General features: G+C 43.2%; 1 protein-coding gene across 25 annotated transcripts in view; it reads right to left on the bottom strand.

Moving 5' to 3' along the window:
• Nucleotides 1-27,130, bottom strand: part of ANK2 (ankyrin 2, neuronal) — a 493,620-nt gene that overhangs the window by 19,588 nt on the left and 446,902 nt on the right. For 13 of the 25 annotated variants that reach the window (XM_012727793.1, XM_012727798.1, XM_012727801.1 and 10 more), the window contains 12 exons: nt 26,671-26,769; nt 25,576-25,730; nt 23,546-23,757; nt 22,370-22,574; nt 20,991-21,087; nt 18,791-19,019; nt 17,691-17,816; nt 15,123-15,245; nt 13,264-13,296; nt 11,255-11,276; nt 2,384-8,611; nt 763-837 (listed from right to left, as the gene is read on the bottom strand). In XM_012727793.1, coding sequence (XP_012583247.1) covers nt 763-837; nt 2,384-8,611; nt 11,255-11,276; nt 13,264-13,296; nt 15,123-15,245; nt 17,691-17,816; nt 18,791-19,019; nt 20,991-21,087; nt 22,370-22,574; nt 23,546-23,757; nt 25,576-25,730; nt 26,671-26,769 — 7,604 coding nt within the window. The remainder of the gene's footprint in view (nt 1-762; nt 838-2,383; nt 8,612-11,254; nt 11,277-13,263; nt 13,297-15,122; nt 15,246-17,690; nt 17,817-18,790; nt 19,020-20,990; nt 21,088-22,369; nt 22,575-23,545; nt 23,758-25,575; nt 25,731-26,670; nt 26,770-27,130) is intronic. The other 12 variants (XM_012727796.1, XM_012727799.1, XM_012727800.1 and 9 more) reach the window with 6 other exon arrangements.

The raw sequence follows: 27,130 nt of genomic DNA, 5'->3' as shown, positions 1-27,130 counted from the left end.
CAATGTTAAAAAGTGAGAAAATGGCTATTTTTCTTGCTTCCAATCATTTCTTCTACATTCTAAATCAGTTCCATTAATATGATATGAATTTCTTATCATCATCAAATCTTTGAAAATCTGAAAGGAAAATAGTATTTACGTTACTTATACGTTTGTCTAAATAAAATAATCAAAGTAGTCACAAGTGACACAAGAGGAAGTTGCTGATGGACAATCTTGCATTAATACAATGGCACGGCTAAGATGAAAGGGTAAGCATAAAATCTAAAACTTACGACTTGTAACTAAACCATGTTGATTTCAGGATTCACTACCCCCCATAACTTATTCAACATGTTATAATTTACATATCTAAATATTCTCACGTCTCAGAAAATCAATCACCATTCTCAATCCACACATGTCCACATTCAGCCAAAGCAAATTGATAAGACGGCCAATGGCAGGAATCTCAGATAGAGAGCCTGGTTACATCTCAAATTAAACTTATGGCAATCTCATCTTACTGTACTGAAATGCAGCGATCTCACAAAGCTTAGAGAGCCACAGCTGTTGGAAGAGGGCTGCGATAGTCTCGAAACCTCCCAGTATGGGAGTCCCATTATTCTAAATTCCAGAAATGTAAAAGGTGTGGCTTGGCAGACACAGGGAGTTAATGCAGAGCCTGGATTCCCGAGGAAAATGTTAATGACACTTAGTGGAGGCAATGGTGTTATTTAAACCAGAGGTTGCGTTGGAAAAAATGGGTCATGTTCATGTTACCTGTCCAGCTGAAGCCCAGGTGATCAGCAATATAAGCCAGCCTTTCCTCGATCCGTTCCTGCTCATCCTGTTGATCTACAGTAGGTCAAAAACAGAACGGCCAAAGGTTGTCTATGACGGGAGAGGAACCATGGGGGGGTTGGGGGGGCTGATATCCAAGGCAAGGAAGTCACTTGTCCAAATAGTCCATAATAACACAGAATAGTTGTTAGGTTTTAAGTCATATTAAATTGTATGATTTCTGGAATGGAATGGGAAAGAAATCTAGTCTAAATCATGAAAACCATCTGCTTCCATATCTCTTTAATCAAGACTAGTCACTGGACGTAATTTACACAAAGTTGCTGATTTCTAGTAATCTTAGGACTTTCCTTGCAAACTATCTGAGAGGATACTGCCCACCCGAAGACAATCATCTTTCTTGTCAAACACCAGAGAAAATTGTCAAGGGTGCACAGATGACCAGGCTGAAAGGCCCTCCTCATGTAGCCTGTGGCTGGATCATTCCAGGTCAAGTCTGAAGGAAATCACATCTGAGGTTCACCAAAGAGGTAGATCGTGGGTTGACCAGACCATCCTGGGCTTTTTGAGTGTGGCCAAAAATAACATGTGCCTGGGTCTTAGGCACCTTGAAGAAGCGGGAATAAAGTGTGTCTGTATGTCTATCCTCTATTGGTGTAGACATATGTGCATGTCTTTGGTCACAGTTTCTGTCTGCTTACTATTCATAGGCCCAATTATTGCTCCCACAGACACTAATTTTCCTATTCATTTTTAACCCCCATTCATGAAAGGGCAACATTGTAGGTCATTGTATCATGATATGTTTTCTAGCACAAATTTAAGAGTCATAGTCTTTATTGTAGAGATAGTGGAAGACCAGAGGTCAATTTGCAAAGTCAAATATGGCTTCCTTTTTTACAGTCCAAAGAGCCATTCTCCCCTCATAGTCAAGTGAAATCATGCAAAGTTTGAGTTTTTGTTGTTTGCTGCCTCTAATTGGAGCACATTCTGAACTCATCTGTCATGTATATGAAAAGCATACTTTTACCTTACGTTTGTTTGTTTAAACTGTTTACCAATGGTATCAAAGACAACCATTCTGATTCACAACCATTGGAATTTCATGATATGTGAAATCTTCTTGAGCAAATGGCTTCCTAATGATCACAAAATTGTTAAGCACAAATTACTTCGAAGTTCACAAAGGTGACAAGAAATAGTAATGAATCCTCTGACTGTGAAACAGAACCCAATCAATTCATGGGCAAAAGCAGAAAGGGCTTTTTTGCAGGCTCAGCCTGGGACTTTAGAACAACAAAACTCAAAGCTTGCATGGCCTTGCGTGCAGCGGCTGAGAGAGGCAATCTCACCATTGCCTGACTGTCATGTTGATGTTTCCATAAGCATTCTCATTACTCAATCTTGAGATTGTTTTTGTAGACAAGAGTATACAAAGAGAGCACAAAACACAAGGGCTTACACAAACACAGTAATCACTACAGAAAGCTGAAAGGAAATGAGACATACATCACCAAAGAAAACAGACACACACACACACAAAAACTATATCAAATTCATGACATGCTTAGCACAGGGAATCCCAGTGGCTGGCAAATACCTTCAGTGGGGTCATGGCCATTTTCATCAGGGATGCGTTCAATCAGAGTCTCAATGGACTCATCCCAAATGGGCCTTGTGTCAAAGATGTCCTCGGGGATTGAGTGCTCGGTCCCAACAGGTGGCAGATTTTCGATTACGGACACATCCAAGGCACTGCTACTTTCATCATCTGAAACTAGTTCCTGCTCCCTTTCCGACTGTGTGAGTCTATCCACTAACTTGGAAGCCTCGTCACTAATCTCCTCAAAGAATTCTATGGAGTTTCGGTAAATGTCAAAGAAATGGTCCTTACTTTCTTTGGTGGGGCTCACAGCCCCTCTGGAGGAAGAGTTGGTGCTTCTGCTCTTCACTGGCAGTCGGGATGCAAATATCTTTGGTCTTGTGGCCCCGTCTTCTGACTCTACCTCAGACTCCTCTGCCCTCTCTCCATTTTGTGTGTCTGTCGCAGTGTCACTTCTAGTTTTCACTGGACATTTGGTCTTTGAGTCCAAAGGGCTGGCATCAGATTCAGATTTGCTCCTGCTGTCCGGCGCTCTGTTTGGCATATCCTGTCCCTGAAGAGCCACTGTCTGCTGGAGAGATGACTCTTGATGCAAAAGCTGCTGTTCAACTGTTTGGATGGGTGCTCTGATGGGAACTTTAGACTTTGGTTTAGTTTCATCCTCTTTGTTTTCCTCATCCAGGCTGGACACACACTCTTCAGAAAGGGAACTCTTGAGCTCTGTCGATGGAGGCTTTGGGGTTGAAATGGCTAGTGACCTAACAGGAATTTTGGATTTGCTTTCAGTAGAAGGCACGTTCTCCATGGGTGCAGTAGGGATTTCAATGACTGATTTCTGTTCCTCTGGGGAAGAATCGGGTGATTCCTCATCCCGCCCTGAATATACAGACCGAGTGACTGTAGCAAAATCTAACTGAACTTGTACAACCTGTTCAGGGGATTCAGAGCAAGGTGTCTGCTTCACACTGGACAGAGGGGGTGTATCACCCATGTGCATGGTGGGGACATCCTCCACCCCTGAAGAAGAAGCCTCTTTGGTTGATGTTTCAGTGGAGGCTGAGCTCCCCACTGAGGAGTTAAGCTGAGCTTCTGAAGCAGAGGTTTCCTCTACTTCCTCAGCCAGGTCATCGGGAAGTAAGTCTACTTCATCAGCCACTGTTTCTTTTGATTCTGAAAGTGCTAGTGACCCAGACGACGTCTCCAGTTGTGGGGACTCAGACCCAGCAGCCCCTTCCTTCAGGTCTTCAGAGAGCATCTCATCCCTCGATTCTTGCCCAATTTGGAAAAAGTGAAAGCTTTCATCTGCATAAGACCTTTTAGTCATATCAATGGCACCGCTTCGGGTCATCTCAAATAATTTTCCTTCCTGAAAGAGAAATGGATTTTGTTCACTGGTTGGGGTCCCCTCCTCAGTTGGGGTCCTGGCAGGAGTGGTGTCAGGGGTGGTACCTTGTGACTGTCTGTCTACCATCAGACCAAATATCTTTTGCTCCTCTTCTTTCACTCGTGCCTCAAAGGCTTCATCATCCTCACGGATTTCACTCCAAGAATCAGAGTCCACGTCAGTTTTTGTGATGATGACTTTGCTTATCTGTTCTCCGACGACTACTGATGCGTCTGCTATAGTGGTCTCTGAAGATGAGAGGGGTCTGTCTGATTGCATTTCCCACAAGGTACTCTCTTGATGGGATGTTATTTCTGAGTTCTCACCCTGAAAGTTAGATTCTCTACTCAAAACAGTTCTGCTAGAGGAGCTCGTCATAACGACGTCTTCACCAGAGGATGCGATGGTAACGGCATACACTTCAGAAGAGTGAAAAGTTGTGTGTCCTGCCTCTGCTTGGGTTTTGTTTCCTTCACTAGAGAAAAAGGATTGGGAAGGGACATTTTCATAAGGACTTATGATTTCTGGGTCATAAGTGTCATCAGTCTCAGCAGAGCCAGAGGCCAGAGCATCCGTGGACAATCTGTCTGTCTGAGCCGTAACCGATGAGCCTTGAGTGGAGCAGTCTTTTGGTAGATCCTCCAAAGTTTCCTCAGTGTCTGTGGCCTCCATTTTTGTAGTAGAAGATACAGAGGCTTCATCTAACTCTTTTCCTGTGGATGCCGGACAATGAGGCAAAGAGGACAAAGATGAACAACTTTGCCTGGGGGAATCTACTTGTGGGGATTCCATTTCAGAAACCTCAATCTCCTCAGCTTTTGAGTCTTCTTCATCAGTGCCCTGGAGAACTAAGGATCCCTTACGGACGTCTTGCTCTTTACTGACATCACGGCCAGGAGGACTCTGAAGACCTGAACCACCAGGTGTGGCTGAGCTGCTGGGGCTGCTAGCCTCACACCCATGACCTTCGCAGATTTTTGGTTGATCGGCATCTTTATTGAGATCATTATAAGACACAGCTGGTCCACTGGTGCAAACACCATGATTGTCTTCAGGCACATGGGATTCACAATCTGTTCCTTCTGCTTGACCTGAGCCTTCCTGCGTATCTTCATTCATCTTGAAGGTATATTGTTTGGAAACTATCGGCTGGAATTGCACTTCCTCGGGACTGGAGTTGGAGTCCATGCTGGATGGAAGTGGGGACGGGGGCTGTACTCGAATAACAGGTTCTGGTAAGAGGCCACAGTCAGCACCTTTTTTCAGCTGTGTCAACTCAGGTTCACTTTCTGAGGAGGAAGACGGCTTTCTGCTCTCCGATGTTACCACCATGGGAACACTGCCTTCCCCCTCAACATACTCCAAGGGTTTTGGCTCTTCAGCATCTGCTGAACAATCAGCATCTGGGTCAGAGGCTGACGAAGATTCTTCTTGTTTGGGTTCTTTTTTGTAGTCCCTTTTCTGCTTTGCCTCTTGTTCAAGTTCATCAAACATTTTGATTTTAGTTACCATTTTAAACATTTCCTCTTCGGGTGTGAACCTCTTTTTCTCCCCATTTTCTGAGTCCTCCTCCTCTGCACATTCATGAATCACTGCTGGTTTGGGAGTGCTTGCCTCTGTGGCTTTGGGGGTCACCTCATAGCTGACCTCTTCAGAGCTGGGGGTGTCGGGAGACAGGGGACTCTTCCCCGAGCTCTCCATGAGTGACGTCTGCTCCAGACTGTCATCCTCGGCACTGCCATCGGGGTCCCGGAGCAGCCTGGACCGCACAGAGGCCACTTCTGCCAAGAGTTCTGCTTTAGCCATGGCTGCAGGTAGAGGAAAGTGACTTGGCAGCACGCCAGCTTTTGTCTTTGGTTCTACTGGGCTGCTTTCTAGAGAGTCTCGGCAAGGGGATTCTTTCAGAGGGCTGGGTTCCAGAGAGTCTGGGGTTTTGTGAGAGGAGTTATCCTCCAGCACGGGGCTGGCCTCCAGCGAGTCTTTGTGGCTCACTGCAAAGGATTCATCAGCTCCAGGGCTGAGGACCTCACTGTCTCGGGAAGGGAGGGCAAGTTCTAGCCCTTGGGGGCTTCTAATGGCTCCCTGGGGCTTGGCCTCAGTCCCCGTCCCTGCCTCTGACTTTACAGAAGCCTCGGGCAGTGGCGGTGAGGTCTGGGTCTCATCTGCGGGTTCTGTGGTCGTGGGTTCCTGAGAGGCACTCTCAGTTTGTGCCTTGTGGGCTGAACTAACTTGCCCAAGTTGCCCCTCATCACAGGACTCATCCTCTATCAGTCCTTGGGGCGTTTCTTTTGCTAATGGCACACTACAGCTGCCAGGGCAATCGCCCTCTTGCTCGCGGTTGGTGTCCTCGGAGGGGTCGCCAGTGGCCTCCTTGGGCCTGCACTCAGCAGGAGGCTCCGTGCCCACAGTGACGGCGGTGTCTGGCTCAGAACCAGTGGTCATGTCTTTGACTGAGGGGTGTTCTTTTTCAGAACGGGCCTCTACTGGTGCTTCTAACTTGCTAGTTCCATCTGGTTCCCCAGTTTGCTCTTCACCTTTCTTCGGTGAGAAAGACAGGCTCTCCGGGCTGGTCTCGGGGGTCTCGGCTAGCCCCTCGTGCTTATAGCTTTCTTCTGAACTAACCTGGGGGGTCCCTTCCATCAGGCTCCCGCAGGGAGAAGCTGCCACCCCTTCCTGCTTGAGGCTCTCAGAGCTGCCATCGAGAGCGCCACTCTGTACAGACAGAGCCGGCAGGAACTCGTCTTTCATGTAATCTAGCGGGAATGTCGTGTTGAAAGGACTGGTGAGCACTTGGTCTAAGTGAATCTGGGCCTTTTCAGGCTCTTCGCTCAAACGGAATTGCTGGTACTTGTCGTTGTCTTCCAACTCTTGCTTAATGACCTCGGAAAAGTCCGTGGAGGTTTTCCTGTCTGGGCTGATCTGCAGATCCAGGTCTGCCTGCTCCTCAGCCAGCTGGTCTCTGGGGATGTCGCCCTCTTTATGGCTTTCCTCTTCTGGGGCCGGCTGAACAGGTTCAGGTGTTTTGTGGTTGGGAGTTTTCTCCTTTTCTCCAGCTGCTTCCTCTCTCCTTAGCCCTAGGGAGGAGACCCGGAGCCCTCTTTTGGACTCTGACGCGCCCGTCACCAGGAACCTCTGGCCCCGTTTGAGCGTCTGGCTCTCTGATTTCTGGGTTTCTCTGTGTGTTGGTGTTGGCCCCTTTTCTTTCTCCACCCGCCCTTTGCCTTTCTCTTGTCCCTGCTTTTGCTTGGCTGCTTTGTGCTCAAAGAGCCCAGTCTTGTGTTTAGACGGGTCCTGACCCGACTGGAAAGCTTTCATCAACTCCCGGACAGACATGGTCTCCTCGATCCGTTCTGTCTTGGAGGTGGGGGAGACAGGTGGTGGCTTTTCCGTCTTCCCAGCAGGGGACACAGGCAGGTGCTTCTCCGTTCTCCCCGGGGCGGGTCCTGGAGGGTGCCTCTCCATCCTTCCAGAGGGTGACACGGGCAGGCGTTTTTCTGTTCTCCCAGGTGACACTGGTGGGTGTTTGTCCGTCCGCCCGGAGGGTGATACAGGTGGACGTTTGTCTGTCTTACCTGAAGGCGAAACAGGTAGGTGTCTCTCTGCTTTTGCGGAAGATGACACAGGGGAATGTCTTTCATTTTTGGTTGAGGGTGACACAGGTGAGTGCTTCTCCGTTTTACTGGAGGACGACATGGGCGAGTGTCTTTCGGTTTTTGCGGAAGGGGACACGGGTGAGTGTTTCTCGGTTTTACTTGACGGGGAAGGGGGATGCTTGTCTGTTTTAGCAGAGGAGAGGGGAGAATGTCTTTCCGTTTTAGGCGAGGGGGAGACTGGTGAATGCCTCAGGGAGGGCGACACAGAGGCCTGCGGCCTGTGGGTTGTCTTTTTGGGCATGTCCTCTTTGCCTTTGACCCTGACGGGCAACTTGCTTCGACCCTTCTGTTCATCTTCCACTCGTTTCTGAAGGGCCTTTACTTTGTCCTTTATGGAGCCGATGGGAGTTTCTTCTATCAAAGGTGACGTGGCCTTCGCTGTGGGAAGAGGCTCCGGGGTCAGACCCGTGTCCTCCTCTAGTGACTCTTCCGAACTACATTTTTTAAACTCCGTTTTATCGGCACTAGTTTGCAAACGATCCTCTTTGGGTTTCTGCTTCTCTTTCAATTTCCTTCTCACGGGCTTCTTTATGCCCGGGCTGGGTTTGTGCTGTTTCTGTGCACTCGGGGTCTGGCCTGGGGGAGCGTCCTTCCCTCCGTGTTCAGCCAGGGCCTCAGGTCTGTCCCCGGCTGCATCACCCACGCTCTGCGCTCGCCCTTTGTGTGGCAGCGCAAAGGAATTTAGATCCTCAGCCAGGTAGTTCACTAGCCCGGTTGGGTCCTTGTCTACTTTGACTTTGGCTCCTTTTTCTAGCCTGACTTCTACGCACGGGTATTCCGGCATTTCTAGAGCTGCCTTCTGCTTCGCCTCCGCTATCTCCTCGTCACTGACAATAACCCATTCCTCCTCCGCTAATTCTCTCTCTATCTGGGACCTGGGCGCACCACCTTCGTCTCGGCTGCAGGTTCCACTTCTCAGAATCTCATTCACTTTCTCTAAGTCCTCTTTAACTCGTTCGACGATTTCAAAAGGCTCTCCTGGCTCCTCCTCGGCTGCCTTCGCCAGCTCCTTCACTTTCACGGAACCTGCCCTGCCAGACACATCTGTGGTCAAGATGGCCGTCATCTTGATCAACTCTTGTTTCATCTCAGAAACTTCCGAGAGCAAGTCCGGACTGGCCAAGACAGGAACTTCATTCACCAGGTGACTTTTCAGGACAGATGTTTCTGTAGATTCTGTCTCATCATCTTTGATGTGAATGAAAAACATCGAAAGTAAAATGGAAATCAAAAAAGATATTGGCAAATGTAATCAGGACTGAAACGACACAGTGTCTTTTTCCTGTCGTGGTGGGAGGGACAACAAAATGGGCTGGGGATGGTGGATCCACAGGTCTCAGGATACAAAAGCAAAGCAAGGCTAACGGAAAAAATAATAATAATACAACTGAAAAGGAAAAATGAGCAGGAAATAACTTGCTTAATTTTCTCACTTGTAGCACATCCACACACACGACGAGGCTCTAACAGATATTAACACTCACACACAAACATCACAAATCAAAACAAGAACGGACGCAGTGAAATTACACAGAGGATCTCAAGATTGTTCAGATGTTACGATCAATGTTGGAAAAAAAAAAAAAGTAAACATGGGAAAAAAAGGAAAAAAGCATTAGAAATCGCAGAAAGTCGATTTCCTCTAGGAGAAAGCCAGTAGTAGCAAACTCAGTAGACCTTTGAAGGACACAGATATCACTTTTTACTCGTATATTAAAAAAAAAACAATCTGGGATTCCGTGTGTTTTAGATCTGCCAAGACATGAAGACGATTGAAAATACATCTGAATCAGCTGCAAACTGGCGTTTCAGCTAAGGGAAATTTACACCTAACAGTGAAACAAACGGTCTTGTGCTAAGAGGCATGGCCCTTTCCTCGAGCGACCTCCTTGTTGAGACACAGAATGGACAGACCAAGGAGGGAAAGAAAGGAAAGGACAGAAAAACAACCGGAACAACAATTGTGATGAGACTTATATGTGAGTCCAAAGTTAAAATGTGATGCATGGCAACCAAAATCAGACAGTCACACGACACACGCACAGTTTATGTAAGCCAAGTTATTTCCATGCAAAGCAAAGGTGAAGGGAAACCAGAGAGAGAGGCGGCCTTGCTGAGAGCATGGGCAGAAGGATGGGTGGGAATCAGACGATGTGAGGAACATTACTGTGGTGAAGCATATTCATTCCCCTACACGTTCGAAAGTCCCTGGGATGCTGAATGCAGTGGATACAGGCATCGAGAGGTGGGCGTCCTAACGGCAAGGGGGAAAACTCAGTAAACTGCTTAGGATTAAGTCACAGAATTAATCAGCCGAGCTATGGTGTGGAGATCATTTATGTCTAGAGGGAGATCATACAGTGATTGTCTTTAAGCTAAAAGAAGGCCAAACAGGAGTCCATATTTACTTTTTAAAAAGTTTCACAAATGCCCAGGAGTCACTCAGTAGAATCTGTGGCATTTTTTAATGGTAGAACCAGGTAGGTGGACAAATTTTTAATTCTTATTAATTTGTATCTAGTGATAAAGGAGAAGGGCACTTAAGATAAGCACAGTAGTCCCAAAGAGAAAATGGGAAAATAAAATCTTTTATTTAAAAAAAAAAATTAATGAATGTCCTTTTCTTAAGAGAATCAGTATTTACTGAGGAGTTCTATTCTGTGAAGATGCACATATTCAAACACAGAAACGAATTTATATAGAGAACAATTAGTTTCAATACATAATGCAGTGAAAATGTCCAGCATTTCCAATATTCCAGTCATGGATAATGAGTTAAAGTGAGGGCAGGCAGACTCAGTTACAAACATTCCAACAAGTTAGCAGTAAATGCACTGAGCTAGAATTTTTTTTGAAGAATTCCTCTAGTCTCTTACAGGGACAGAGGACCACAGTAAACATAGTTCTATGTTTTCTCCTTTTGGAAATGCTACCCTCAAATATAATAAATTACAAGAACTAACATGAATTAACATTAAATTTTTAAAAAATGAAAAAGCATTTGGGGTATAAAGGCAATACAGACCCCTATAAAATTCCATTTCTTCACACAAGTAGCCAGAGAGAGTCCCCAAAACAGACCAACAAATTAATGAATTAAATGAATGCTACAAAGCTGAATTAACCTCTAAGAGCACTCTCAGAAGGTCTAGAAAACCCAGTTCTCTTTATACTAGATAACATCTGGATCCTGCATCATTATTAACAACTAGCCTTATCAGTTATACATGGCCACGACCACTGATTTCACCAGGAGGCTTTCTGCATTCTGGGCACTTAATTTTTTTGGAGAGTTTTCACCAGAATCCACTAGGTCTTCACCCTGAATAACCTGGGTACACTTCACCACAGTAAGGGATGCAAGGGGCTGGGGGGGGGGGCAGTAAGCTAATAGCTCAGAGCTATTGGACAGTATCACTTTTGTAGGTGACGTCTACAAATATAGTGATCTTTGCGGAAGTCAGTGCCGCTTCATATAAAAAGTGATACTGTTATGAGATGACAATGTTATGCTAACAAATGGACAAAAACGGCAGCTAGGTTGGGTTTCTAAACAAGCAAAACAGCAATAGCAGGGTTAACAGGGATATCAAAAGAAAGTGAATGCTTAGATGAATAATCATCGCATTTACTGCTAATTAGCTCACAAATTAGATATCCTTGTAATTTAACTGGCCAAGCTGCTTTTCTCAATATATATTAATGATTAATAAGAATATAAAAATATCATTATTATGGTGGTTAGTAATGGCAACTAGCTTGCATCTTAATTCATGCTTCTCTTTATGATAGCCAGCTTTCAAACAAACTCAATTTTATTTAAAGTCTTACTTTTTTCTGATGTCATATCGATCTGCAAGAAAACATACATAAATTGAACGGTTACAAATCGCGTCTTGTCTCACAGCCCCCAATGTGTACAATACGCTACTACTCATAACTACATGCACACCATTTGGTAGGGGACGGGCATAGTAATTGCTACAGTTCTTCCTGAGAGTCTCTCTCATGATTAATTTTGATCTTTCTGGACACTGCCGGTAGAAAGTTCTTTCTCGCATGTTACTTCTGGGGAGATGGGATTGAGGGTGTGGTTGATGTTAGAAATACACATTAGGGGCAAAGCCAGGAAAACGAAGTGGGCATTCAATAGTGTCAATTTAGTTGAGAAAGGGAAAGAAAAAACAAACAGCATGCCAGGGACAGAAGTATTTCCAGTGTCACTCATTACAAGGCAGCATTCCAGATCCCAACAAGAATACAAGCTGGACCTACTACCTTGAATAGTTGCCTCTAAGTTTTCAAATGCACACACACTGATGGAGGTGTGAAGTTATACTCCCCAAATAGCACAGGTTGATAAAAGAATGGTAAGGTCAGAAAATTTCATTTAAAAAAAAAAAAAGCTCAATTGAAAAATCGTAAGCCTAATAGGGAAAACATCTTATTGGAGTATAGTTGATTTCATAAACATATTGTTCCTTCGAGAAGGCATGTAATTATAAATTAGAATAGCATTGGTGATGAAGTCCCAAGGCCAGCAGGGAAACTGAACAGGCGGGACTAAGAAAGGCTATCGGTGAGGCCAGCAAGGACTTCAGTCCTGCCATGGGTTAGCATGTGTATGCTTACACATGGCAGGACAAGGAAACTACTATATATGGTCGCTTTTCTTGTCCTGCTCCACGGCCAGGGTAGCTAAAATAAAACTAATTCAGGGGGATTGTCTAAACTGATAAGGCCTGTCATTTTAAGCGGGTGGGTGTGTAAGGCTATTTATTATTTTTTCTTGATATTTCTGTACTTCTAATTCATTACCATCACGATTAAAACATGTTTAAGTATACTTGTAAACATACATGTGCAAGTAATTATATCTTCTTAGGAATAGGAAATGAATGACATGTTGATAGGTAAGTGTAAGGACCTTTTCAGTGATTTCTTTCATTGTGATGGTGATGTCTGGGCATTTTCTGATCTTTTTAAAGAAGCATCACGTACTTGTTTTAAAAGACTGAAGCATCACGTACTTGTTTTAAAAGACTAATGCACGTGGCTATGTATGAATGTTTAAGGTCACCTACATCTTGATTCTTTGCCTAGGAAATGGGGTCTCTCATAAGACAATACACAAGTCACAGGGTGAGAGAGAGGTGAGTGTTGGTGATTTATGGGGAGCACTTGGAAAAGATCCAATCTTACAAGAAGGCTTTCCATTATGATGTTGTTAAAGTCTAAAGGATGAATTGTATGCCCTTAAATTTTTTAGTCTTAGTGGTTGACAAACTTTTTCACTTTTAGTTTTATGACTCCTTTACATCCTCAAAATTATTAAGGAGCCCGAAGAGGAGCCGAAGAACTTACGTTATGCGTGTGATAGGTGATATATAAACATTACAAATTAAAGTTGAGAAAATGCCAGAACCCATCCCATCAATAATCAGAGTGATTATATCATATGCAATGTAGTATGCAATCTGGAACAGTCCCCTGTAGCTAGTGACACAAGTTTGTATCTTAAGAGCTATTCAGAAAAAAAAAAAAAGGTTTTATTTTCTGTCATCTATAAACTTTGTGACTCATTGAGATGTTCTGGTCTTCTCCACAGGTGGGAGAGAAATACATATTATATTCATAGAGATTTACAAGGGAACTTTCCTGTTTTCTGAAGTCAGTCCGCAAGATGAGAAGACAGTGATTCTGAGGGATCAGGGGAAATGGTGGCCCTTTAATGAGTAAGGGTAGTCGTTTATCCTTCTTAGAACACAGGGTAACCATGTGCTCTTATCAGAGGTTACAACAAAGACACGATATTACCGAGTGACACTGTCAGAAATTACCTCTTCCTCCTGTTCTTGATCTGACTCTGACTCCTTGCCGCCCCAAGATGCCATGCAAGATGGAAAAAAAGAAAGCAGGAAGAGTAGAGAGTATTTAGAAGAAAAGCAAAGATTAAATACCCTGCCAACACAGCCACAGGCAAGCATACAATCAGCCTTGTCTTATTTTTCCTTATTAATGGTTTATAAAGAACAGGCACACAATTAGGAGGGTTTGTTTAAATATAAAGGTCTGTAGACCTTAAAGACAAAAGAATACGATTACAGGCTAGTGTATTAGAGTAAGGCCTTAAAATGATGACTATGCCAATTCCTGAAGGTAGATTTTCAGCGACCTCAAATTTCCACATTTAATGGACTTGATGAGCTATGTCTATCAAAACAGAGAAGCTAGCCCATCACCTACAGTGCTGGCCGAAAATGTTAAAAGCCACAAATAAGCATAAGGGGAAAATATTTTCAACACACAGGCAACATTCCAGAGTCCTGTTACAATAAAGAGCGAGTCCACTGTAAAGCAGACCTGAAGCATGCAATGCTTGGCATTTTCTTCTTCTTCTTACTAAATGGAAAAATGTCCTGAGTGATCACAGCATTCATAACAGTCTGATACTTCCTGACTTAAAAATATAATGACAACTTAAATGCTTTCTTTGAGATTGGAAGCTCACTGGCCACTGGACATCTTTGCAGCTCACTAAGGTGATGTGTCCATGCTGGAACTTGATTTTTTGTGGTTCTTATTTAGCCTCTGCTTTGGTGACTGATAAAAGAGCCACACTACAAGTGCCAAAGAAAACTGCAGGATCCAGGCACACCCAGACAGCATGAGTGTGAGTCTACATACCTGTTGTTATATTCAGATGCTCAGAATAACATGTTCATTGACAGATCTATGAATATTACCCTTTTCTTTTTATCATTTAATAAGAGTTTACAACGTTCAACATGATACTGTTATTCCTTTGGTGACCGGGCTCTTTACAAGAATAATACATTCAGGAAAATAGACTGTGGTGGTAGAAATTAGTATAGGAAAGGCCTTGTGTCATGAAGACCATCAGACTCTGTTCCCTAGGTCTTGTTGTCACTGTTGACGCCCTCGGACACACGTGGACAACCTGCTTCAGTCTCCATGAAAAAGGATACTGGTCAAAAGTTTCTTAAATGATAGAAAAACATGATTGCCAGCATTTTTTTAATTATGCTGTTCTCTGATTTGATCAGAGGAGTAAGGGATTATGTAACAGGGGCAGGTTTGAATGGGAGTAATACCTGCAGGTCAAATTTGGAGTCAGTGAATTTTGCCTTGTGACAATGTTTTAGATCTGGTCCTTGTATCAAGGCAGTACTGTGTATGCTGGTTATATTAAAATAATTGAGATATGGCGGAAATTCCTAAAATGCTATAGGTGATACTATGACCAGGTATTGTTTTAGCAACAAGGTAGCAGAAGAGAGAATTGAGGTCAGCAATGCATAACCCAGCCAGGAGTTGGCAGTAAACAGAGGCTAATGCACTCAGAATTATTTTTCTAGGGCCCAATGCAGTAGGGTGGTTCTACAAAAGCAAATAAAAATTAATAAACAAAGCCAGTCTTATTTTTAAAATTTAGCCCAAAATGTTCAATTCGTCTGTTCTCTCTTCCTTCCATGTCCAATACAAGTGTACTGAAATTTCTCCACCAACATGAATTTCATGCAACGTCGTGTAAAGCTGCTTTTTCCTTAATAGAAGGAAAACCACACCTGACAGGGGATCAGAAGTGACTGTCACAGCCCTTGCATTTGGTCTCTTAGCTTTTGCTGGTTTGGAAGGCTTCAAAGTCTGAATGGCTTTGTAGGAGGCTTCACAATACCTTTGTATAGACTGGCAGCGTGATGTTCAAGTTGCAGATAGCTTGATGGACCAGGCCTCTCGTGGATTTTGGCTCCTTCATGAATGATAGTCTTCCGCAAGGTTCCTGAGTTGTGTCACGTACCTTGAACGAGACAAACATGTCCTTCACCCTATTTGCCATCTACTGAATTTAATGAGGTGGTGCTCAACACAACTAGTGAAAAATAAAATTTAGTTAATTAAGGATCTAGAGATGTTCCTTTTTTCCTTTTCCTATGTCTACTTAGGATGACTTTTTAAAAAATTCTTATGCTTTTAATAGGTTCTAGTAACACATACATACCACTTACCATTTAACTAGTTTAGGGGTTTAATTCAATGGCATTATTTCTATTATTAAACTTGTGTTGTCCTCAATATTGCTGCAAACTTTTCACCATGCCAAACAGGAATGGTGTACCCATTAAACAGTAAATTTTCTATTGCCGGGTGGCCCCAACCTCAAAAAAACCTCTATTCTGCTTTATGTTTGTCTGGATTCGCTTATTCCAGGCACCTCCTATGATTGAGTTTTATAGTATTTGGGTTGTTTCACTGAGCATAATATTTTCAAGGTTTTCTCATGTTGCAACTGGATCAGAATTTCTTTTTCTTTTTTTAATTGTGGCAAAATAGAGATAGGACAAAACTTACCATTTCAACTACTGTTGTGTGGACAGTTTAGTGATATGAAGTCTATTCACACTGTTGAATGACCATCAACACCACCTTCACCATGTTCTCCCACTGAAACTGACTACTCCAAGTAATTTCCCATTCCCGCTCCCCTACCCTGGCAACCATAATTCCACTTTACGACTCCGCTTATAGCACTACTCCACGTAAATGGAGCTTTGCGATATTTCTCACTTGGTGTCTCACTCGTTTAACATTACCCATGCTGTCAGGATTTCTTGCCTTTTACAGGCTGAATAATTGTCCAGCGTCTTTTGTACACACATACCACATTTTATTGATCCATTCATCCACTGAAGGGCGTGTGGGTTGTTTCTATCTTTGAGTTACAGTGACTACTGCTGCTATGGACATGAGTGTGCGAATGCTTTAAAGTCTGTTAGCTCTATACCTTGAAGTGGAACAGGTGGAACCCATACGATGGTTTACATTTAACTCTTAACTTCACAGTGATTACACCATTTTATATATCCACTGATAATGCATCAAGATTCCAATTTGTCCACATCCTCAATAACATTTGTTATCTTCTATTTTGTCACTTTGGTTTTGATCATAACCAGCCTAGTGGGTAGGCAGGGCTGTCTCCACATGGTTCTCATTTGCATTTCCCTAAGCTACTAAGAATCTTTTCATGTGGGTATAGGCCATTTGTATATGTTCTTTGAAGAAATGCTTATTTAAGTCCTTTGCCCATTTTAGAATTGGGTTGTTTATAAAATGACCTTTGTATATCAATGTCATCAAATATTAGCTTAATGACACAGCTGTTTATGCTTAACAGATCCATTATCTCTCAGCAGTTACTGCTTAATGGAGTGACATCTAAGAATCTATAGTAAAGCAAGCAAACCAAAAATGGCACACTTAAAGAGTCAATAGTGATCCTGGGAAAATTTAATGAAAGATGTCCTTGGAAATAGCATGAGATAGCGAAATAATAAAAGACATTATTGCTGATGTACAGCTTGTGAATGAATAATCACAAGGAAGAAACCGATAGGCCAGCTTCTGTCTGTTGAGGATGGAGATGTGAGAGTTCCAGATTCGTGGAATATATTTTGAAAAATGGGGAGAATGGTGGCTGGAAAAATGTAGCAGAAAGGAATTATTACTTCCTCTCGATTTTATTCCCAATGAAATAAAGGAATCTCTCCTTTATTCCCAAAGGAATTTTTCTCCTTTTTAGAATTAGAATCTAGAAACTGTATATATCATTGACAAGTCCAAATATGAATTAACATTCTTAAACAGAAACAATTTCATGCATTGACGTGTCTATAAATGTTTACTCAATATATTTATTAAAGTGTATGAGACTACAACTCTGCCTGGAATAATCTCATTAGCATGATATGGTTGGTGTCTCGAGAGCTTTTATTTTATCAAGTTGTCACTTAAAACTTATTTGGTCTCTGCATTTGTAAATATCACACATTTTAAAATTTCAAACACAAATATTTTTTAGAAGCCTATATTTATACTTTTTAAATAATATATTTTTAAAATACATTTAAAAAATATTCTTTCTTCAAGCTTATAAAATAATAGTCAGCATTTCTAACTAAGGAATCTTTAGTTAGCTGTGTTTCATTTGCTGTCCTAAGCATAGTTTATAGTTAAAACTTAAGGTTGAATTTGAATTCCTAAAGTGAAACCGTTAGTTTCTCCTTAAATTTTTATAGATCTAAAACTACATGTATATACATCTATGTATACAGATAAATATGGACACAAGGATTGAAAAATCACTGGAAAGGACTGAAAAGCTAATATTCTCTCCAACTAAAGGAAATCAAGTCCTTACTTGGTCTTCAATAAAATGTCTTCCAAGCCTCCATATATGCATTACCTTTACAAAGAGAGGAAGTCTGTTTTCTTTGAAGGCAAAAAAACTGAATATATGATGTTGGCCACTCTTGGTCAATGGCACCAGATTGCCAAAACAATCAACATAAATGGGCTTCCCTTCTAATACCTGGCGAAAAGAGAAATAACACAAAATAGAACAACTGTAATTATTACTTATTATCAACACACAGAAGTGGTGGGTGCCACTTAGAATTTTAAATTTTTTAAAACCCATATACCAGTCCTAACGATGGACTTTCGTCTTAACTGTGGTCAATGTTCTTACTTCCAAAATGCTATCAAAAAATCAACACATACTTAAGTCCTAGATGTAACTGTCTGACTGGATAATTTTGACATCACAATAAAGGTTACCCAACTTCAATATCCAAAGTCTTCCACTGATGGATGGTTGTGAGATAAGAACAAAAGAGAAAAGTCCTGGATATTATACTTTGCCATCTACACAAAGGATATATTTCCTAGACTTTCTGGTTTACTCTATAAAAACAAAACCAATGAGGAAAGACAAAAACCTCAAAACTGCTACAGATACTTAGACATTTTGAACTTATCAGTAACTCCAAATTTTTCCAGAACAATCTTAAAGAGAATTCTTGCCTACACTGAAACTATACCTACAGGAAAAAGTCCAGAGTGGCTAAAAATGTCTGATGCACCTGACCTTCTAACTGACGGAGATGTCAACCAACCAATCATGGTTTTACCTATTTGATCTTTTTTCAAAAAATCATAAATAAAGGTATAGGGCCCTCCCTGATGGCGCAGCGGGTTAAAGCACAGCACTAAGAAGCTAAAGCCACTTCTGCATGAGTTCGATTCCCGCCTGCCCCGGGGAGATCCACATAGCGCGGCAGACCTCTCCTGACCCGCCCGCTGCTCCCCTCAGCAGTGTGCTTCGTCCATCTGCCTGTTCTGCTCCCTACTCTGTCTCTGGTGAATCCTCTTGTCACCCCTGAGCCTCTGGCCTGTACCCCAGTTCTGTATTCTGTATGCACAAATAAATAAATCTTTAAAAAAAATTAAAAATAAAGGTATAAACAAAACAGCAACATAAATATATGTATTTTAACACCGTACCTCCACATCCCTGCTTCTGGCCACCTCAGCAAAGTTTTCTTGTTGTTCAAGGGTCTTATCCACTTTGTCATCAGTCATGCAGAAACATCTCAACCTGGCTTCAATGGGATCATGGGATTTGGCAAACACTACAAATTTGGCCATATACGGGACACAGATGATTTCTCTATACACTTGGGATGCAAAGGTAACAGACTCCTGGATTTGCCGACAATCTATCAGCCAGAACCTGCAAAATGATAAGAACAGTTATCTGAAGTTTAAAGCCTAACATCTGAAAAAGATCTGAGGTTTTTTTTCCCCCAATATGATCTAACTAGTCTCATTAAATATTTCTTGGAAGAAGAAGGGAGCAAGAGAGGGGAAGGTAAAGAGACAGAGACAGGGAAAAAGGGAGGAGGTGGGGGCAGAGGAGAGGAGAGCTCAGGTTTGCAGCCACTATGAAGTCCCCCATCTGTACTTCCCTCTGAAAACTCAAGTTTCAGTCTGTAGTCATCTGAAATCTGCCTTAGGTGTTGGTCTGGTTCAGTTATTATGATGCATATCTCTGTATATAAGTTTTTTTTTCAAGATTTCCACCCACCCCACTCTTCACTTTATTTCTTAAAATTCTTTTCAACAAAATCTGCTTAGCCTTATCTCATCTCGTCACTGTTTTCCAAACAACTCTCTCATCAGCAAAGGTAGAATCGATTTCAGGCAGTTTTGCTGCACAGTTAATTGGCCACAAAAGAGGAAATGAAGAAAAGGACATCGGAAGGAACCTCAGGAAACATGAAAAATTAGTAACAAAATACAAAATAACGTTTACAAATGTGTCTACTCACAGCAACACTGTGGGGAAAATTATTTTCTTTTGAGGATTATACTTGAACATTTGACTTTCAAGTCTTTGGTTCATTTGAGTAACTTATAATTTTTTGTGTGTCTTTTTGGTGACCAAAGTTACTGGCTGTGTCTCAGAGTGTGAATCCAGGTGGCATACTAATGTACTAGAAAATGATGACATAGCAGGTTGCTAGGACTTGATTTCTTATTCAAGCAGTGGAGAAATGAAACCAAACTCTCAACTAGTTAATTCTTTTCTGTTTTACAGCAAAACTGCCTCGCTGCCAACTAGCTTCGAGGCGAAAATGTTTGCAGTGAAAATACTTTAGATGAAGCTGTTTATAGAGAAACTGCTGAACACAGGTTAAATCAGCCCAAATGTTGTATAAACTTTGGCTTCTGTTCTACAACTCCTAAGTATCGTGGAATATAATGCAGAGACGGTATTACAGGGTTTCCGACATTGACTCATTTATGGTCTAGTGTCAGCTAAGTCTGTGACATTGAGTGGGAATTTGCTCCTTAGGTTTCATATTACTCACTATAGTAGCATCACCAAACCTTCCTCAAAATCCTTGAGTTTCCACCCCTACCCCAGGCCCAAAGAACGATCATGTCTCCGAGTAAGTGGAGCCCTGCAGGAAGGCCATTTTCTTATTTCCTGTGCACTCACTTCCAAAGAAAGGTTTATTACATATCTTCTGGCTTTGAGATCACAGATCCATCTTCCCCTGACTCATTGCTCATAATCTTTTTTCTGAATTAAGTCACAAAATGGTTCTAGCAAGCCAACGTAGTGCATAGGAAAATACATACCCGTCCATTAAGGACCATTAATTTTAATACAGGGATTGAGTTAGCATGTACATGTGAAATAAAATGATAGCTTCAGCTGTTCAAGGATGTGTACATGGGTAATTGTTAAATATGGTATGATCATCAGAGCCACTATAACCGCTAAGGCTCTGAAGCAGGTTAGGGTGAGCTATGTTTTCATTATTATTCTGCTGCAAAGTTCAGGCTGTTGGGCCTCCCTGGTGGCCTAGGAGTTAAGTCTTAGTGTTACCACCACGAATGTCTGAGTTTAATCCCCAACCGGGGAGCTGACCCATATGGCCCAGCAAGATGCTCCTGTCTCACCTGCTGCTCCCCTCAGCAGTGTACTTCATCGATCTGCCTGTTCTGCTCCCTACTCTTGTCTTTGGTGAATCCTCTCACCCCCATACCTCTGGCCTGCACCCCAGTGCATCTACACAAAAGCAAATAATTTAAAAAAAATAAAAAATAAAAAAGGGTATAAGGACTAAAATCAAGGACATATTTTTGGTGGAAGACAAATAACTCTGAGCTTTTGTGTGCTGTGACTCCGTACCTGGCAGACACATTGGTTGTAAAGGAAACACATTCATTGACAAATGTTAATGGCGTAGTTCCTGTAATATCTTCCCACTGAGCCGGGGTGGTTCCACCTGAAATAATATGAAAGTGGAAAAAAATACGGCAAAACTCAGGCTTTGGGTTGTAAAATAAAGTCTTTATGGCTCTGGCTGTAATCCCACTCCTTGAAAACGAAAACAACAAACTGAAAACAAAATGACTAAAACCTACTTGTTGTATATAATCTTCCTTGTTTCTCTTCCATAATTAACATTTGGTTAATTATATACATGTAGAGCAAAAATGTATCAGAGATACCCAGAAATGGTAATAGTAATCAGGAATAAGCAACTGCAAAAATATCATAAAAGAAGCCTGAGACTCCTCCTACATTCATTTAGGCCAAGGATCTTTAAATTCTGTCACATGGTTAAATGTATGGGGTAAGGTCTCAGTGATTCGCTATCATACATTTAGGAAGAAAAATTAGTAAGAAAAGAACATCAGAAAGAGAATAAATAGGGATGGACATTTCTGGAAAAATGATGGTAAGGTGAAAAATCATTCTATTGATACCTAAACAACAAGGGGTAATTATTTCTACTGACAAAAAGTGTATACTGAGTACCAATATTCTACAGTTATTGTTAAATGAGGAAATCCATCAAATCGACAGCTGTAACACTATTTGTTTGTATGGATTTTTTTAACTTCTCCTCATTTGTGATAACAAATATTGGGCAGACATTACCATCATGCTAGGCATATCTTTCAGGAGTTAGCTAATTGTTTGAAAACTTTTACCATCTCCAGTTGAAAAGACCAACATTTCATTTAATCCTTAAGTAGCTTTACTTCATTTTTCCAAAGTCAGCTCCAACAGACCAATTGTAGAGACACAACCAATTGGCATACAGAGAAGATGGGCTTGAACTCGTAGATAGTTATTCACGATGTTCTTTATTCCCCCGCAGCTATTAGATGGTGTCCTCAGAGAAGGCTTAAAAATTCTGGGCACTGGGGTATACAGCATTGGGTTCAAACCCAAGTCTGCCACATGCCTGTGGTCTCATCCTGTGCAACTGACAGAATTTCTCTAAATACTGATCTCTCTTTTTAGTAAAATGGTGTTTAAACTTACAGTGCGACTATAAAGATGAAAATGAAAACACATATGAAATATCTGTAGTGCAGGATAAGGGCTATATATATTAGCACAAGCTAGTTCTCTTCCTTTCCCGGAGACGTCCGTAAGGAATTGTTTGCCTGACTAAATGCATGTAACCCTGCAGGTACCTTATGGGGAAGGTAACATTTCATATGGACAACGCTGTTTCCTTCTGACTGCCCCACTGACTCGGCCACGTGACTCACCAGTGATGCTGCATAGTAATCGTAAGGTGGGCGCCTCTCCCCCAAAACCATTCAACATGACGTCACTGGAAGCTTTGGGGACAGGGATGGTCATGGTGATTGGCTTGTGGAATTTCCTCCTTCTGGGTTCCAAAGTGACAATAGGGCTGAAGGTAGCTTTGTTGCCTAGAATCTTCTTCACCAGCTCACTGTGCATAGGTTGAGCCTTTACAGAGAATGGAAAGCATATTACAATAAACAGGCTAGCATGGCATGGCATGTCCAGCGTCCTACTTCCACACATTGCTTATATTTTCATAAATCATTTCGGATGCTGATGCTACACTAGCAATTTTGGACGGCAGTTTTTTTCTCCTCCAGGAATCATGATTCTTGAGCCCTTTAATTTCCCTTTGCTTCTTTATTTACTTATATATATTTTCCATCATTCTTTATTTTAAAACACTGATTATTCCCCCCACCCCAGGTGTAAACCCCGTAGAATTTCCTCCCCCAATTCGCCTATGCACCATCATCACAGTCCTCTGTGCTCCCTCCCTCCTTCCTTCCAATTCCTCTCTCTTCCCCTCCCCTGCAGCATGTTTCCAGTTTATAACTGTCTGTTGGTTTTTGTTTTGTTTTGTGTTATTTTTTCCCTATGTCTTATTTATCCTAAATTTACCCTATAAGTGAAACCATCCATTTTTTTTTTCTTTTTCCTTCTGACTTATTTCACTGAGTATGATCCCTTCCAGCTCTATCCATGTTGCTGTGAATGGCATGCATTGGTCTTCTTGATTGCTGAGTAATATTCCATAGTGTATGTATGTGTATGTGTGTGTATATATATATATGTATGTGTGTGTATATACGTATCTGTGTGTACACACACACACACACATACACACACACACATCTTCCTGACCCAATCATTTAATTTTGGGCATTTGGGTTGTTTCCAGGTTTTTCCTATTGTAAACAGCGCTGCAACAAACACAGGGGTGCATGTATCTTTTTGAATCATTGTTTTGTGTCCTTTGGGTAGATCCCTAGGAGTAGAACTGTTGGGTCGCATGGTAGCTTGATTTTTAGTAGTCTGAGGGAAACTCCATACAGCTTTCCATATTTATTTCCCCTTTGAAAGCTGGTATCACTGGGATGAAATCCGGGCTGGGACACCCCCACTGATGGGCATACCTGCAGGCCCACTCGGATCCGCTTGGTAAGTGCCCCCTCCGGGAAGACGGCCTGCACCTGTGGCACCACCGTGCTGCTCAGCACCCCGCCCTCTGGGCCGATCAGGTTGCTGTCCTGTTTGATGCGAGACACCACCGCGAAGTACTGTGGGAAGTCCCGGGTGATGATGCGACAGATTCGCTTCTTCTCCAGGTCCTCGGGGCTATCCAGGACTGAGACAACAAACGAGCCATCTTCACATAGGAAGGAGCGCCTCCTGAAAGCATTCTAGCAAACTCATGGGCAGAGTGAAAGGCGAACACACTTAACAGCATAACACACATCTTTACAAAACAGGAAACTGGAGGTCCATCCCTAGTGGCATAATGGATTGAAGCACAGCACTATGAAGCCATGGGTACCCACTGCAGCAAAAGTTCGACCCCAGCCAGGGAGCTGACCCACATGGCACAGCAGACCTCTCCTGTCTCGCTCGCTGCCCCCCTCAGCAGTGTATTTCACTAGACCTGCCTGTTCTATTCCTCACTCTGTCTCTGCTGAGTCTTCTCACTCCCACACCTCTAGTCTGCCCCAGTTCCTGTGTGAATAAATAAAATCTTTTAAAAACAAACAAACAAACAAAAAACCAGGGATCTTGAAAAAGGCTATTCAGAAAAAAAAAAAAATGCTATCTTTCAACATCTGCCAGCATTCAGTTTGCAAATGGTCTTGCTCAGTGGAAGTTAGATTGTCTCAGGGCATGGAAAAAGCACAGAGCTCCAGATGGGGAGTGGCGGGGCCCGTATGAATGAGAGTGCGGGAGGGGCAGCCCCGCGCGGACGTCACCTGCTCTGTCCTTGGCTCCTGGGATGGAGAGGAAATCGCTTACGGCCTCCTTTTCTTTGCAAGTTATCAGTTACCCCAAAAGGCAGTTTAGTACCACTTTAAGAAGTAACCTGGCCCTACCCAAGCTGAAATAAACTCTGTGTTGGGAGGGTCAGGTCTGTGTGTGTGTGGCCTGCCGCCTGCCAGCTGTGTGTCAGTCACGGTGCAGAGGAGAGACGATCGGTGACCGGCAAAGCAGGACGTCAACACTGTCCAGAGCCTGTGAACTCACTGAACACATTAGCAGGAGGAGGCCGGGGTGAAAGGTGCTTTATAGACTACACCATAACCAGACTGGATTAAAATGTACAAAATGTAAATTAACGGGATCTCCAAATGCCTGGAGGTGATGACAGAAAGTTGTTCATCTTGAGGAACCATTTCCCAGTCATAGCAAAAGCAGGAGCAATAACTGTGTGCTCTTAACTAGGTGTAGAAGGTTTCAGCAAAGACTGAGTGCAAGAACTCGCTCACATGAGACAGAAGACAGCACCCCTGTGTGAGCACACACTTATAAGGAAGGCATGTGCAAACACAATATGAAGCCACAGTGCTCTGACTTTAAAACCAGCTTTTTACGTCTGTGGAAGGCTGTGCAGCGGGTCCCCAGCTGAGTTCTGTGAGGCCGTGGTGCCAGGCACATGGCAGCGTGAAGCACAGGTAAGCAGTTCAGGAGAGATGTCCTGAACCTGACCACAGGCCAAAGGTGCATGAGGTCTAACAGGTAGATGCAGCGAAGTATTGCATTCATTTGGATCTTTCCTGCATGCTTAGAAAAAACATCTAGGAGAGCTACATCTCCATCTATTTATTTCCTCTCCTCCACTTCTTGAACAGGGTAAGCCTGGCCAGAGTCTCCTGAGGACTGAGAAGCAGCGGTAGGAGACCCTGGGTGACCATCATCTCTGCACAGGTTTGGCAAGCTCCTGGCATGCAGGCAAAGGACTTGTCCTGATTGTGTAGTTCACTCATGTGGTCACACGGGAAGGACTTAGGCAAAGATACAGGCACTGCAGCTCTTCAGAACTGAACAGCAGAATCCTCGGTGTGGTGATAAGCCAGGGAGACACACACGCACACACACGCAACCCCCGACTTCCTCACACACATGCATCGTTTGCACACTTCACTTTTAAGACCCTTTCAGCCGCCTGACCAGGAAGTACCTTCGTCCATGCCGTTGAGGATCTCGTTCAGTTCCTCTTCGGTGTATTCGCAGTAGTGCTCTTTCCAGCTGTCCCCATTCTCACTGCGCAGAATCACCAGCTCCCTCTCCTTCCCGCGAAGGGCGGCAAAGTGTGGGATCTCCACAATCACGGGCCTGACACGGTAACGCGGGACATTTAGTGTGCACGGAAGCTCACCACCCGCATGACAAGCACCGTGACTCTGTCTGTGGCAAAGTGACCTGGAATGCGTCTCTTTCTGGGGACAGGGGCATAGTGGACCGTCCTCGGGAGCCCTCTGCCTCACCAGGGGGGCCAGTCCTTGGGACATGCTGCTACCATAAGCCAAATGTCGTTTCCCTGTGAGTGCATGTGGCATTCTGGAACTTCTCCTTTGATCAATGTAAGTCTGACACATTTAACCAAAAGAAATGGGCATGCATGTGTATGATTTGTGCCAGTTCTACAAGGTGCAAGATGACGACGTGGGTTAGAAGGCAGAATGGCTCAGAGGTGGCAGACTCTGATGTGCTGTCAATGAGGAGATGTCAGAAAAGTCGACTACTTGGGAACGAGAGTCATGCACTCGGGTTTGGGCTTGTGTTTTCTTCATTCAAGGAATCAATAGGCATTGGGCACAGCGTGGCCTTGGGCAGACGCCCGGGGCCGGCATTCCCGCTGCGCCCAATGCCTATTAAACTCAGGTTCTGGAACATGCACGGCCCTGCTATTTTCGGGTCGCATTCCAGCTCAAAATGAACAGAGGCTTTGGATTTTTGAGTCCAGGTTGCTTTGATACAGACTCCAAATCTATTGTCACAACATCATCACTAGCACGGAGGACAACTAGGCAGATCTCATGCGTCAACGAAAATGAAGGTCACAGCACTTTAAGGGGAAAGATATCAAACATCACTCAAAAATAAAAGTCACATACCACAGGGGTCAGCAATGGTCCACTAGAGATAGGTCATACAGAGTTTAAATCATACAGAGGGACATGTCATGGGGACAATGACAAAAAGAGAAATCATATTGCAGAAGGAGGAGAAGAATGGGGCTAGCAGCCATCAATTTGTTTTAAGTCACTCCTACCCAAGGAATTTGGTTCCAGGAGGCCCCAGCTGAAGGATGCGGCTGACCAAGCTTTCTCCCTCATTAAGTGGGGGAGGGGCCGTTGGCAGATGAAGTTTACTGAGTACATCCAAAGCAGCAGTGAAAGAAAGAACATAAGTAAGCTTCAGGAATTGTTTCCACAGAACCCCAGCGCCACCAGCTGCTCAACAGGGTCACGTTTGCTTTCACACTGCATTGGGTTCTGCCCCTCCATTGGTCACAAAGAGCGAAGAAGCCAGACCCAGAGTGTACAATGGAGGCGCGTGGAAGGCGGGCTCGGAGGCGTCAATGTGTCCCCTACTGAGGTTCACCGCCAGGGCATGAGCCGACAAAGAAAAACAAAACAAAAATGCTCCACAGGAGCAACGCCGTGGGGAATATCATGAAAACATAGACTCTGGAGAGGGCCGGATGCTTTCATGGGTATTCCTCGGCAGGT

The sequence above is a fragment of the Condylura cristata genome, unplaced genomic scaffold, assembly GCF_000260355.1.
Source record: "Condylura cristata isolate star-nosed mole 26May11 unplaced genomic scaffold, ConCri1.0 scaffold00021, whole genome shotgun sequence".
Lineage (NCBI taxonomy): Eukaryota > Metazoa > Chordata > Mammalia > Eulipotyphla > Talpidae > Condylura > Condylura cristata.
Note: the sequence above shows the minus strand (reverse complement) of the source record. Positions and strands in the feature narration are given on the sequence as shown.